Below are 13,567 nucleotides of genomic sequence, written 5' to 3' on the forward strand. Positions count from 1 at the left end.
ATTCAAGAAGACTTGACAAAGATGTAGGTGGAGAGTTAAGTTCGAATAGCCAAATATTCTCAGTAATAAAAAGGGACTGACTCATCAGTTACAAAACAAAGATTGTTGATTTGTACTTTTTAAAAACCTAACTATAACCTTAATATAAACAACATAAAAACAGAAAGTTTAAAGAAAAAAGATGAGAAAAAAAAAATACAACCCCAGATCGAAAATGAGTAGCTTTAGGCCGGCGCGGTGGCTCACGCCTGTAATCCCAGCACTTTGGGAGGCCGAGGAAGGCGGACTGCCTGAGGTCAGGAGTTCCAGACCAGTCTGGCCAACATGGTGAAACCCTGTCTCTACTAAAAATACAAAAAAAATTAGCTGGGCGTGGTGGCACATGCCTGTAATCCCAGCTATTCGGAAGGCTGAGGCAGGGGAATTGCTTGAATCAGGAAGGTGGAGCTTGCAGTGAGCAGAGATCGTACTACTGCACTCCAGACTGGATGACAGAGTGAGACTCCGTCTCAAAAAAAATAAAGAGTAGCTTTATTAATGACACAACCGACTTATACAAAAAGCATTACTTAGGAAAGAAAGGATGATCACATGAAGATGGATGATGTAATTTACCAAGGAAACAGAACAAATTTAAACTTCCAAGTAGCTAACAACATCACCTTAAGTTTTAGAAAGTAAAAACTAATAGAAACACAAGTAGAAATAGAAAATTCACCATGTTCATGGGAGATTAACATAATTCTCTCAATTGTTGGTGGATTAAGCAGATGAAAAAATCAGTACAAATATAGAAGCGGTTTCTTTTTGTTTTAAGAGATGAGGTCTTGCTGTCATCCAAGCTAGAGAACAGTGGTATGATCATAGCTCACTGCAGCCTTGAACTCTAAGGCTCAAGTGATCTTCCCGCCTCAGCCTCCCAAATAGCTAGGATTACAGGTACAAGTCACCATGCAGATAAAGACTTGAGCTACATGTTCTTAGCATGGTTGATGTAACGGACATCACATAGGATACTGCCCATAACAAAGGACATTATTCTTCTGAAGCACATATGAAACATTTATGAAAAGGTACATATACTTTCAAAGGATGAGTGTAATAGGTTTGTTCTCTGACCACCATGCAATTTAAGTTAGAAGTCAAACTTAAAAGTTATGAGAAAATAATCCCTAAACATTTCAAATTAAAAACCCACTTCTGGCTGGAGGGCGGAGCAAGATGGCCGAATAGGAACAGCTCCAGTCTCCAACTCCCAGCGCGAGTAACACAGAAGACCGGTGATTTCTGCATTTTCAACTGAGGTACTGGGGTCATCTCTCTAGGGAGTGCCGGACAATCGGTGCTGGTCAGCTGCTGCAGCCTGACCAGCGTGAGCTGAAGCAGGGCGAGGCATCGCCTCACCTGGAAGCGCAAGGGGGAAGGAAATCCGTTTTCCTAGCCAGGGGAACTGAGACACATAACACCTGGAAAATCGCGTAACTCCCACCCCAATACTGCGCTTTAAGGAAACAGGCACACCAGGAGAATATATCCCACACCTGGCCGGGAGGGTCCCACGCCCACGGAGCCTCCCTCACTGCTAACACAGCCGTCTGCGGCGATCTATCCGCAAGGCAGCAGCGAGGCTGGGGGAGGGGCGCCCGCCATTGCTGAGGCTTAAGTAGGTAAACAAAGCCGCTGGGAAGCTCGAACTGGGTGGAGCTCACAGCAGCTCAAGGAAACCTGCCTGTCTCTGTAGACTCCACCTCTGGGGACAGCCCACAGCTGAGGTCCAATAGGGAAAGCAGCGGGGGCGGTGCAGAGGCGAACGACTCTGTCTGACAGCTTTGGGGAGAGCCGTGGATCTCCCAACGCGGAGGTTGAGATCCCAGAACGGACAGACTGCCTGCTCAGGTGGGTCCCTGACCCCTGAGTAGCCTAGCTGGGAGACATCCCCCACTAGGGGCAGTCTGACACCCCACACCTCACAGGGTGGAGTCATCCCTGAGAGGAAACTTCCAAAGGAAGAATCAGACAGGTACACTCGCTGCTCAGCAATATTCTATCTTTGGCAACCTCTGCTGCTGATACCCAGGCAAACAGGGTCTGGAGTGGACCTCAAGCAATCTCCAACAGACCAACAGACAGTCCTTCTGACTGTCAGACGGAAAACTATCAAACAGGAAGGACACCTATACCAAAACCCCATCAGTACGTCACCATCATCAAAGACCAGAGACAGATAAAACCACAAAGATGGGGAAAAAGCAGGGCAGAAAAGCTGGAAATTCAAAAAATAAGAGCGCATCTCCCCCTGCAAAGGAGCGCAGCCCATCGCCAGCAACGGATCAAAGCTGGTCAGAGAATGACTTTGACGAGATGAGAGAAGAAGGCTTCAGTCCATCAAACTTCTCAGAGCTAAAGGAGGAATTACGTACCCAGCGCAAAGAAACTAAAAATCTTGAAAAAAAAGTGGAAGAATTGACAGCTAGACTAATTAATGCAGAGAAGATCATAAACGAAATGACAGAGATGAAAACCATGACACGAGAAATACGTGACAAATGCACAAGCTTCAGTAACCGACTCGATCAACTGGAAGAAAGAGTATCAGCGATTGAGGATCAAATGAATGAAATGAAGCGAGAAGAGAAACCAAAAGAAAAAAGAAGAAAAAGAAATGAACAAAGCCTGCAAGAAGTATGGGATTATGTAAAAAGACCAAATCTACGTCTGATTGGGGTGCCTGAAAGTGAGGGGGAAAATGGAACCAAGTTGGAAAACACTCTTCAGGATATCATCCAGGAGAACTTCCCCAACCTAGTAGGGCAGGCCAACATTCAAATTCAGGAAATACAGAGAACGCCACAAAGATACTCCTCCAGAAGAGCAACTCCAAGACACATAATTGCCAGATTCACCAAAGTTGAAATGAAGGAAAAAATCTTAAGGGCAGCCAGAGAGAAAGGTCGGGTTACCCACAAAGGGAAGCCCATCAGACTAACAGCAGATCTCTCGGCAGAAACTCTACAAGCCAGAAGAGAGTGGGGGCCAATATTCAACGTTCTTAAAGAAAAGAATTTTCAACCCAGAATTTCATATCCAGCCAAACTAAGTTTCATCAGTGAAGGAGAAATAAAATCCTTTACAGATAAGCAAATGCTTAGAGATTTTGTCACCACCAGGCCTGCCTTACAAGAGACCCTGAAGGAAGCCCTAAACATGGAAAGGAACAACCGGTACCAGCCATTGCAAAAACATGCCAAAATGTAAAGACCATCGAGGCTAGGAAGAAACTGCATCAACTAATGAGCAAAATAACCAGTTAATATCATAATGACAGGATCAAGTTCACACATAACAATATTAACCTTAAATGTCAATGGACTAAATGCTCCAATTAAAAGACACAGACTGGCAAACTGGATAAAGAGTCAAGACCCATCAGTCTGCTGTATTCAGGAGACCCATCTCACATGCAGAGACATACATAGGCTCAAAATAAAGGGATGGAGAAAGATCTACCAAGCAAATGGAGAACAAAAAAAAGCAGGGGTTGCAATCCTAGTCTCTGATAAAACAGACTTTAAACCATCAAAGATCAAAAGAGACAGAGAAGGCCATTACATAATGGTAAAGGGATCAATTCAACAGGAAGAGCTAACTCTCCTAAATATATATGCACCCAATACAGGAGCACCCAGATTCATAAAGCAAGTCCTTAGAGACCTACAAAGAGACTTAGACTCCCATACAATAATAATGGGAGATTTCAACACTCCACTGTCAACATTAGACAGATCAACGAGACAGAAAGTTAACAAGGATATCCAGGAATTGAACTCATCTCTGCACCAAGCGGACCTAATAGACATCTATAGAACTCTCCACCCCAAATCAACAGAATATACATTCTTCTCAGCACCACATCGCACTTATTCCAAAATTGACCACATAATTGGAAGTAAAGCACTCCTCAGCAAATGTACAAGAACAGAAATTATAACAAACTGTCTCTCAGACCACAGTGCAATCAAACTAGAACTCAGGACTAAGAAACTCAATCAAAACCGCTCAACTACATGGAAACTGAATAACCTGCTCCTGAATGACTACTGGGTACATAACGAAATGAAAGCAGAAATAAAGATGTTCTTTGAAACCAATGAGAACAAAGATACAACATACCAGAATCTCTGGGACACATTTAAAGCAGTGTGTAGAGGGAAATTTATAGCACTAAATGCCCACAAGAGAAAGCAGGAAAGATCTAAAATTGACACTTTAACATCACAATTAAAAGAACTAGAGAGGCAAGAGCAAACACATTCAAAAGCTAGCAGAAGGCAAGAAATAACTAAGATCAGAGCAGAACTGAAGGAGATAGAGTCACAAAAAACCCTCCAAAAAATCAATGAATCCAGGAGTTGGTTTTTTGAAAAGATCAACAAAATTGACAGACCGCTAGCAAGACTAATAAAGAAGAAAAGAGAGAGGAATCAAATAGACGCAATAAAAAATGATAAAGGGGATATCACCACCGACCCCACAGAAATACAAACAACCATCAGAGAATACTATAAATGCCGCTACGCAAATCGACTAGAAAATCTAGAAGAAATGGATAATTTCCTGGACACTTACACTCTCCCAAGACTGAACCAGGAAGAAGTTGAATCCCTGAATAGACCAATAACAGGCTCTGAAATTGAGGCAACAATTAATAGCCTACCCACGAAAAAAAGTCCAGGACCAGATGGATTCACAGCTGAATTCTACCAGAGGTACAAGGAGGAGCTGGTACCATTCCTTCTGAAACTATTCCAATCAATAGAAAAAGAGGGAATCCTCCCTAACTCATTTTATGAGGCCAACATCATCCTGATACCAAAGCCTGGCAGAGACACAACAAAAAGAGAGAATTTTAGACCAATATCCCTGATGAACATCGATGCAAAAATTCTCAATAAAATACTGGCAAACCGGATTCAGCAGCACATCAAAAAGCTTATCCACCATGATCAAGTGGGCTTCATCCCTGGGATGCAAGGCTGGTTCAACATTCGCAAATCAATAAACGTAATCCAGCATATAAACAGAACCAAAGACAAGAACCACATGATTATCTCAATAGATGCAGAAAAGGCTTTTGACAAAATTCAACAGCCCTTTATGCTAAAAACGCTCAATAAATTCGGTATTGATGGAACGTACCTCAAAATAATAAGAGCTATTTACGACAAACCCACAGCTAATATCATACTGAATGGGCAAAAACTGGAAAAATTCCCTTTGAAAACTGGCACAAGACAGGGATACCCTCTCTCACCACTCCTATTCAACATAGTGTTGGAAGTTCTGGCTAGGGCAATCAGGCAAGAGAAAGAAATCAAGGGTATCCAGTTAGGAAAAGAAGAAGTCAAATTGTCCCTGTTTGCAGATGACATGATTGTATATTTAGAAAAACCCATCGTCTCAGCCCAAAATCTCCTTAAGCTGATAAGCAACTTCAGCAAAGTCTCAGGATACAAAATTAATGTGCAAAAATCACAAGCATTCTTATACACCAGTAACAGACAAGCAGAGAGCCAAGTCAGGAATGAACTTCCATTCACAATTGCTTCAAAGAGAATAAAATACCTAGGAATCCAGCTTACAAGGGATGTAAAGGACCTCTTCAAGGAGAACTACAAACCACTGCTCAGTGAAATCAAAGAGGACACAAACAAATGGAAGAACATACCATGCTCATGGATAGGAAGAATCAATATCGTGAAAATGGCCATACTGCCCAAGGTTATTTATAGATTCAATGCCATCCCCATCAAGCTACCAATGAGTTTCTTCACAGAATTGGAAAAAACTGCTTTAAAGTTCATATGGAACCAAAAAAGAGCCCGCATTGCCAAGACAATCCTAGGTCAAAAGGACAAAGCTGGAGGCGTCACGCTACCTGACTTCAAACTATACTACAAGGCTACAGTAACCAAAACAGCATGGTACTGGTACCACAACAGAGAAATAGACCAGTGGAACAGAACAGAGTCCTCAGAAATAATACCACACATCTACAGCCATCTGATCTTTGACAAACCTGACAAAAACAAGAAATGGGGAAAGGATTCCCTATTTAATAAATGGTGCTGGGAAAATTGGCTAGCCACAAGTAGAAAGCTGAAACTGGATCCTTTCCTTACCCCTTATACGAAAATTAATTCAAGATGGATTAGAGACTTAAATGTTAGACCTAATACCATAAAAACCCTAGAAGAAAATCTAGGTAGTACCATTCAGGACATAGGCATGGGCAAGGACTTCATGTCTAAAACACCAAAAGCAACGGCAGCAAAAGCAAAATTGACAAATGGGATCTCATTAAACTAAAGAGCTTTTGCACAGCAAAAGAAACTACCATCAGAGTGAACAGGCAACCTACAGAATGGGAGAAAATTTTTGCAACCTACTCATCTGACAAAGGGCTAATATCCAGAATCTACAAAGAACTCAAACAAATATACAAGAAAAAAACAAACAACCCCATCAAAAAGTGGGGAAAGGATATGAACAGACATTTCTCAAAAGAAGACATCCATACAGCCAACAGACACATGAAAAAATGCTCGTCATCACTCGCCATCAGAGAAATGCAAATCAAAACCACAATGAGATACCATCTCACACCAGTTAGAATGGCAATCATTAAGAAGTCAGGAAACAATAGATGTTGGAGAGGATGTGGAGAAATAGGAACACTTTTACACTGTTGGTGGGATTGTAAACTAGTTCAACCATTATGGAAAACAGTATGGCGATTCCTCAAGGATCTAGAACTAGATGTACCATATGACCCAGCCATCCCACTACTGGGTATATACCCAAAGGATTATAAATTACTCTACTACAAAGACACATGCACACGTATGTTTATTGCGGCACTATTCACAATAGCAAAGACTTGGAATCAACCCAAATGTCCATCTGTGACAGACTGGATTAAGAAAATGTGGCACATATACACCATGGAATACTATGCAGCCATCAAAAAGGATGAGTTTGCGTCCTTTGTAGGGACATGGATGCAGCTGGAAACCATCATTCTTAGCAAACTATCACAAGAAGAGAAACCAAACACCGCATGTTCTCACTCATAGGTGGGAACTGAACAATGAGATCACTTGGACTCGGGAAGGGGAACATCACACACTGGGGCCTATCATGGGGAGGGGGGAGGAGGGAGGGATTGCACTGGGGAGTTATACATGATATAAACGTTATGCACATGTACCCTAGAACTTAAAGTATAATAAAAAAAAAAAAAAAAAAAAAAAAAACCCACTTCTGATAATTCATGGGTCAAAAATATCATAAATTTAAATAATTAAGAACTAAACATAGACACACATAAGACACATCAAAAGTTTAGGGATACAAGTTGTTCCAGAAGAAAATTTAGTCTTAAAATACTATATTAGAAAAAAGTAAAAATTAATGAGCTAAGTCTCCAAGAATGCAAAAAAAAAAAAAAAAAAAAAAAAACCCAGAATAATCCAACAAAACAGGATAACAAAGAAGACTCTTCAAGGTTTCTTTTTCGTTTCGAGTCAGTTTTGTTTGGTAAGTTTTTGTTTTTAGGAGTTAATTCATTTCAGCTAAGTTTTTAAGTGCGTTGGTATACGGTGCAGCATATTCTCTTTTACTGTTTTTTTTTGTTTTGTTTTGTTTTTTTGTTTTTTTTTTTTAAGACGGAGTCGTGGTCTGTCGCCCAGGCTGGAGTGCAGTGGCCGGATCTCAGCTCACTGCAAGCTCCGCCTCCCGGGTTTACGCCATTCTCCTGCCTCAGCCTCCCGAGTAGTTGGGACTATAGGAGCCTGCCACCTCGCCCGGCTAGTTTTTTGTATTTTTTAGTAGAGACGGGGTTTCACCGGGTTAGCCAGGATGGTCTCGATCTCCTGACCTCGTGATCTGCCCGTCTCGGCCTCCCAAAGTGCTGGGATTACAGGCTTGAGCCGGACTCTCTTTTATTGTTTAATCTGCGTTGTCTACAGTTGTAATCCCTTTTTGCTTCTGATACTGTTTATATGTTCTTTTTTCTTAATCTTGTCACAAAATTGTCATGTTTTATTTGTTGTCTTCAAAAACCACCTTTCATTTTTTTTCCATTATATGGTAGTTTTCTATGTACTTGATTTCCGTTCTTTGTAATCCTTTTTTGGTGACAAATCCTAAATCCTTTTAGAAAACGCAAAGTACAAATATCCCTGTTGTGTCACCATGAACTAATTTTTAAAAGTACAGTTGATAAATACATGAAATTTATTGTTTGCTAACCTGGCAGATACATAGACCACTCACTCCTTTAGTTAATATTTTTTAATTGCTCTGTAAGATGCAACACGTTTTTATTGCTTTAAAAATATTTAAGTACTTCACTGATCCAAACTGAATCTAGGCATCTAAATACTACTACTTACCATTGCCATAGGGAAATGCACGTGCAGAACGACTATCATAACCAGAGGAATGTCCACTGTTGAAGAAAAAGATATATTTTTATGTCTGGTACAAAGAAGTTCTGAATTTTAATAATGTAGTGCAAAAGGAAAAACTTAAGGCAAAATTACAACTTTTATCCAACCACCAATTTAATAATTTAGTTCTATAATTTTATTAATAAAACACGGCTTTTGACTTAAAAATATTAAAATACCTAATTTTACAGAAAAATAGGATGTGCTAGTACTATTTAACATAAATAATCCAATCAACTTAGCTTCAATCACAAGTAAAGTAACAGAAACTTTCAGGCTATCAGAATATTTCAGATTAAAAATTTAGTCTTAATTTTAATTCAGCCCCACTGACAGGATTAACGAATAATACTTCTTAACATTTTGACTGAGAAAACAAATGTGCCTAATAGTCACTTAACAAAACTAAATCCTTGTATTCTCACAATTCATGCTTTCTTGATTTTATAGTTTCCTTTGAAAATCATATGCAGGGTTTGATGCTACTGATGTAAAGTTCTCACATATTTTGTCTTTTTACATCATTTGAATCATTTTTTCAGAAACACACTATTTTTAATAGTTTATTTGCTACTTAAGAGAAAATAGCAATAACTCTTATTAGTGATCTCTACCTGCCAAGAATTGTACTTTATATTCAGTAGCTTTTAAAATCTTCACAACTCTATCAGCCCTTTTGGTAAAAAGGAAAACTGAGTCTCAAAGGGCTTACGAACCTTGCCTCGTAACACTGTTTGATTTCTATGTTGTTAAATACCATATTGCCACCCATGAGGGAAATATTCTCTTTGTACAGCATTCTACTTAACATAAGCCATAAGTACACAGTACAAAAAATAAGGCTACTGCCACACAGAATGGATCTAATCCTTCTTTGTGGAAGCTGAGATGGAGTATCAAGGAATAAGACAGCTTTTCTTGACTATGGTCCCATAATAGTTTTCCCTACTTCATCCCAAAAGACACATGTATTATTCATCATTTCCAGTAATTTATGTTTGTATTTCCCATTAAAACTGACTTGCTGGGTTTTTAACAGTCTAGGAGTTTCTTTAATCAAGTGTGTCATAAATCAAAGCAAGACATTATTTCAAAATATTATAATTTTAGTTTTCTTTGCCCTGTTTTGATTTCAGGCTACAGGTCCAACATCTTACATAAAACTAACATAGACGTTGATTTATAAATTAAAAGACAGGTGCTGTGTTTATAAAATTAAATCTTTGAAAATATTTCCAAGATAAGTATATGGTTCTTCTGTCAAAAGGCTATCAATGATTAAAAATCAGTATCCATACTGATTTACCTTTCTATTGTTGGTATAAGAGATGGAGGTGGAGCTCCTGGTGGAGGAGGAAAACCTGAAACATTCAACCATAAGATAAAAAATGTTAACAGAATGTACACTTAATGTCAAGAGTGAAACAAAGTTGCTGTGTATCACTAAATTTCTCTGGGGATATGAATGTGCTTCTCTATGTTGTAATAATGGACAGAAAAAAAATGGAGCTCAAACTTATAAACAGATTTTTAGTGCAATAAAACTTTAAGTAAGCAGTCTGGTCTAATACACAGAGAACAAACTGGGAGTCAGGACACTGGTCTTATTTTCAGCACCACACACAGCCCATTTTGTAAGTATGAGAAAGTTAATCTCAATGCCTTACCTTCTCCATACATAAAACAGTAGCCACCAGATATATTTGAAATATTTTAGAAGAAAAGTAGATATATAGCAATCACCTCTTTCAAAAAATATTTCGAGAGTTTTAGAAGTATAGAAATTGCCTTAAAATGTGTAATTTATAAATAAAATCTTACCAGTAAATGCATAGTGCTCAAAGCTGAGAATATCCACCATAAAATATGTTCAAATAGCACAACCCTAACAAACTATTTTACAAAGAAAAGCACATAATATAGTTTGTGGATCAGTTTGGAAGGAAAACAATTTGTACCTCTGTATCATGGGGTCTGCATTCTCAATAATTCACAATACCTAAACGGAATACCACAGAATAATATGGCTGAAAAACAGTTAATCTACACTATACTTTCAAATTCAGATAGGCTATAAAGCATCCCAGCAGAAAAAGATTCCAAAACTTATGATGTCAATTCCTTATGATACCAATTCCTTCCAAGTGTTAACAATGAACAACTCTCACTACTAGGAAATGCACTAAATTATCTAACTTAAGTCTCTCACACTACAAATTCAGACACTGTCCTAAATGAGAACAAGAGTATTCCACTGTCGTATTGCCTGTCACCTTGCAGTTATGTGAAAACACTTCCACTAAGCCTCCGTTTTAGTAATTCTATGAAAAAATAAATCAGTTCTCTGAATCCTTCTCAAACGTCCACTTAAATCGATTTTTAGCCCCACTCCAAATTGTTTTCATGTTTACCATGTTCTTCACTGTATCCAGTTTTAGGATCTATAACTCCTCTATTAAACATCTTAAAAGTACAAAATTAGCAATTACCACATTAGTCCTAAAGTCCACAATCCTATTTCATACAGCCTCACAAACACATTGTTTTTTGAACTAAAAAGACACATAAATGATTCCTTTGACTTTCCCTGATGAGTCTATTTCAGACACATTCACATATAATCAATGTCTCTATGCCACATCTAAATATGTATACTGTCCTATGCTACCTAAACTTCACTCAGTTTATCGAAGTCATTTTGAATTCAGACCCACCCTTGCAAGCATTATCACCTCTCATTCTCTTCATACACCTTGGCTTTTAACACTGAACTCAGTAAGACACACTTGCTACCAGGTGTGATATCACACTATAAAAAGAAATAACTGACAAAAATGTAAAAATAAATAAATAAATGAATAAAACACTGGGCCACATATAAACTCCTATTGATCATACTATTACAACAATAAACAATCACCACTCTAAGAACAGCCACCTAACCAGCTGTCTTGTCTAGTTGCTATGTGGGGTTTAGAACACATTTTCTCATGATACTAAGCCAGCAGGATTAAAATTAAAAAATCAGAAATAATGATAAAGTCAAAATAAAGTATCTTTCTCTTCTCTTATAGTCACTATATGACATAAAAAATTCATTGGTCTGTAAAGACATTTTTAAGAAAAATTTTATTTTATATCCTAGACTGTTTTCTTCATAAATTGAATAGATAAGAATTTTCTCAGAATCTCTATTTCTACAGAAATGGGTAAGACAGGTATAAGAAAACTATATCTTAATCAAAACTGGAATGAAGCAAAGGCAGAGCTGAAAATAGGACCTTGAAATCCCAATAGCCTATTCCATATTCTAACCACATCAACACCGTCTCTCCTGTAACTATAAGCTTGAAAGTTCATGTTTATTAACAATGATGGAGAAAACATGAAAAAAGTTTTACCTGGAGGTGGTACAGTTATTGGAATACCTAAAAAACAAGTGATGAAATTTAATATAGTAATTGGATTTCAGAACCTGTTATGTATTTATGCCATCACCAAAACAAACTTTGAAATAAAACCCCTCGCCTCATTATCCTGGCTTATTCACTCAAGAGAAGCATTCTGTTTTCTCGTAGAGGACTAACAATTCGAGTATAACATCCAACTTCCTTGATGAAAACCCAGTCTAACAACTTGATAACAAGGTTTCCCCCACAAGTAATCACAAAGTTAGACATCAGTTAAAAAGCACACTTATGCACACACAATTATCAAATGCCATGAAGGTAATCCTAACTAAATATGATAATCAATGCCTGAGGTTGTTATTTTAACATTTTAACAGAAAAACTGATCTGTGGGTTCTTTCTCTAATACTGCAGGTAGTACAAGGATAACTCAAGATGATGGATATTACTGACTTTTGTAAAGCTCAATATGTTTTGGTTCATTCAAGTGTTGACTGTTTTAGTATTGTTGGCAGAAGTAGTAAAAGGCTAACATTTCCTTTGATTTGTAGGAGAGAAAGGGGGGAATAACCAATTCATATATATACACCCCCAGGGCACATTAACATAAATGTGAATGATTTAATTCTACAGGTGCTAGCAAATATTGAGTGACTCTCACTCATTATTTGTATACATTATAAACTCTGAGGAATAAACTATGTACATTCTCAATTTCACAGGGACCAAATGTGCCCTTAAAGCCTAATGTAAAATGTATTTACTAAATACTAAAATTAAATTCAGCATTTTAAATTTAAGAGATACATGAAAGGCAATTTATATGGCATGCAAATTTTAACTATTTTTCAGTGGAGGAAAAATGAGAGATTTCAAAGCAGGAAAATAAAAAAAAATGTAAGACAATTTAAAGTAACTTTTTCATGGAAAATTTTATATAATAACTAAAACAGTTGGCATGGGTTCCTAAATCCTATCTTAAAAACTGCATCAAAATTAGTCTAAAAAATAATCTTAATTCATTAGCTAAATGTATGCAAAAAAATGAAACGTTTTCATGTCAAAGGAAACATATTCTAACACTATCTAAAAATGTTCTGATGTGCATGTTTTATCAGAGTAAGAGATTTAGATTAAAAAGATCTTAAGGTAGCAAATGGCCTTGAAAAAGAGACCAAAGCACCTGATTTTAACCACCCACACAATAAAAACATATTCCAAACTTACAAAACCAACAAGACTAAAGAAGATACATAAAGCAGCCATCAAGTTTCTTTATGAATCCACAAGTCTACTAAACTGACCCATAGCTAAAGGCAATTCTCATCCATCCTGAGGTTACCTTCCTGTTTCCCAAATTACTAAACTAAAAGAATCCAGCAAACCATACAAGCTAGCAGAGTCCCAGACTCCAAAGTAAATGAGAAAAGTAAGGAAGGCAGAGCATTAAATGTTTTTAATATATACTATAACCTAATTTTCTTTAGAACAATATGGATACTAGTTAACTTCACTATTTGATCTAGTTTTCATATGTAAATATATGATTATTTTCTTAGATTTGTAAGATACAGATTTGTAAGATAAGATTTATAAGATAAAGGAATACACCAAAATCATCCACCCACTCTATATACTATAATCCTA

At 37.6% G+C, this 13,567-nt stretch overlaps 1 protein-coding gene across 23 annotated transcripts in view; it reads right to left on the minus strand.

Annotated features, from left to right (window-relative positions):
* The window catches only part of FIP1L1 (factor interacting with PAPOLA and CPSF1), an 82,910-nt gene that overhangs the window by 13,960 nt on the left and 55,383 nt on the right, over positions 1–13,567 (minus strand). For 12 of the 23 annotated variants that reach the window (XM_033214679.1, XM_033214673.1, XM_033214676.1 and 9 more), the window contains 2 exons: positions 9,817–9,871; positions 8,454–8,509 (listed from right to left, as the gene is read on the minus strand). In XM_033214679.1, the coding sequence (XP_033070570.1) occupies positions 8,454–8,509; positions 9,817–9,871 (111 nt within the window). Of the gene's footprint in view, positions 1–8,453; positions 8,510–9,816; positions 9,872–11,911; positions 11,939–13,567 lie in introns of all 23 variants that reach the window. The other 11 variants (XM_033214678.1, XM_033214671.1, XM_033214674.1 and 8 more) reach the window with 1 other exon arrangement.

This window comes from Trachypithecus francoisi, unplaced genomic scaffold (genome assembly GCF_009764315.1).
Source record: "Trachypithecus francoisi isolate TF-2019V2 unplaced genomic scaffold, Tfra_2.0 Lachesis_group1, whole genome shotgun sequence".
Taxonomy (NCBI): domain Eukaryota; kingdom Metazoa; phylum Chordata; class Mammalia; order Primates; family Cercopithecidae; genus Trachypithecus; species Trachypithecus francoisi.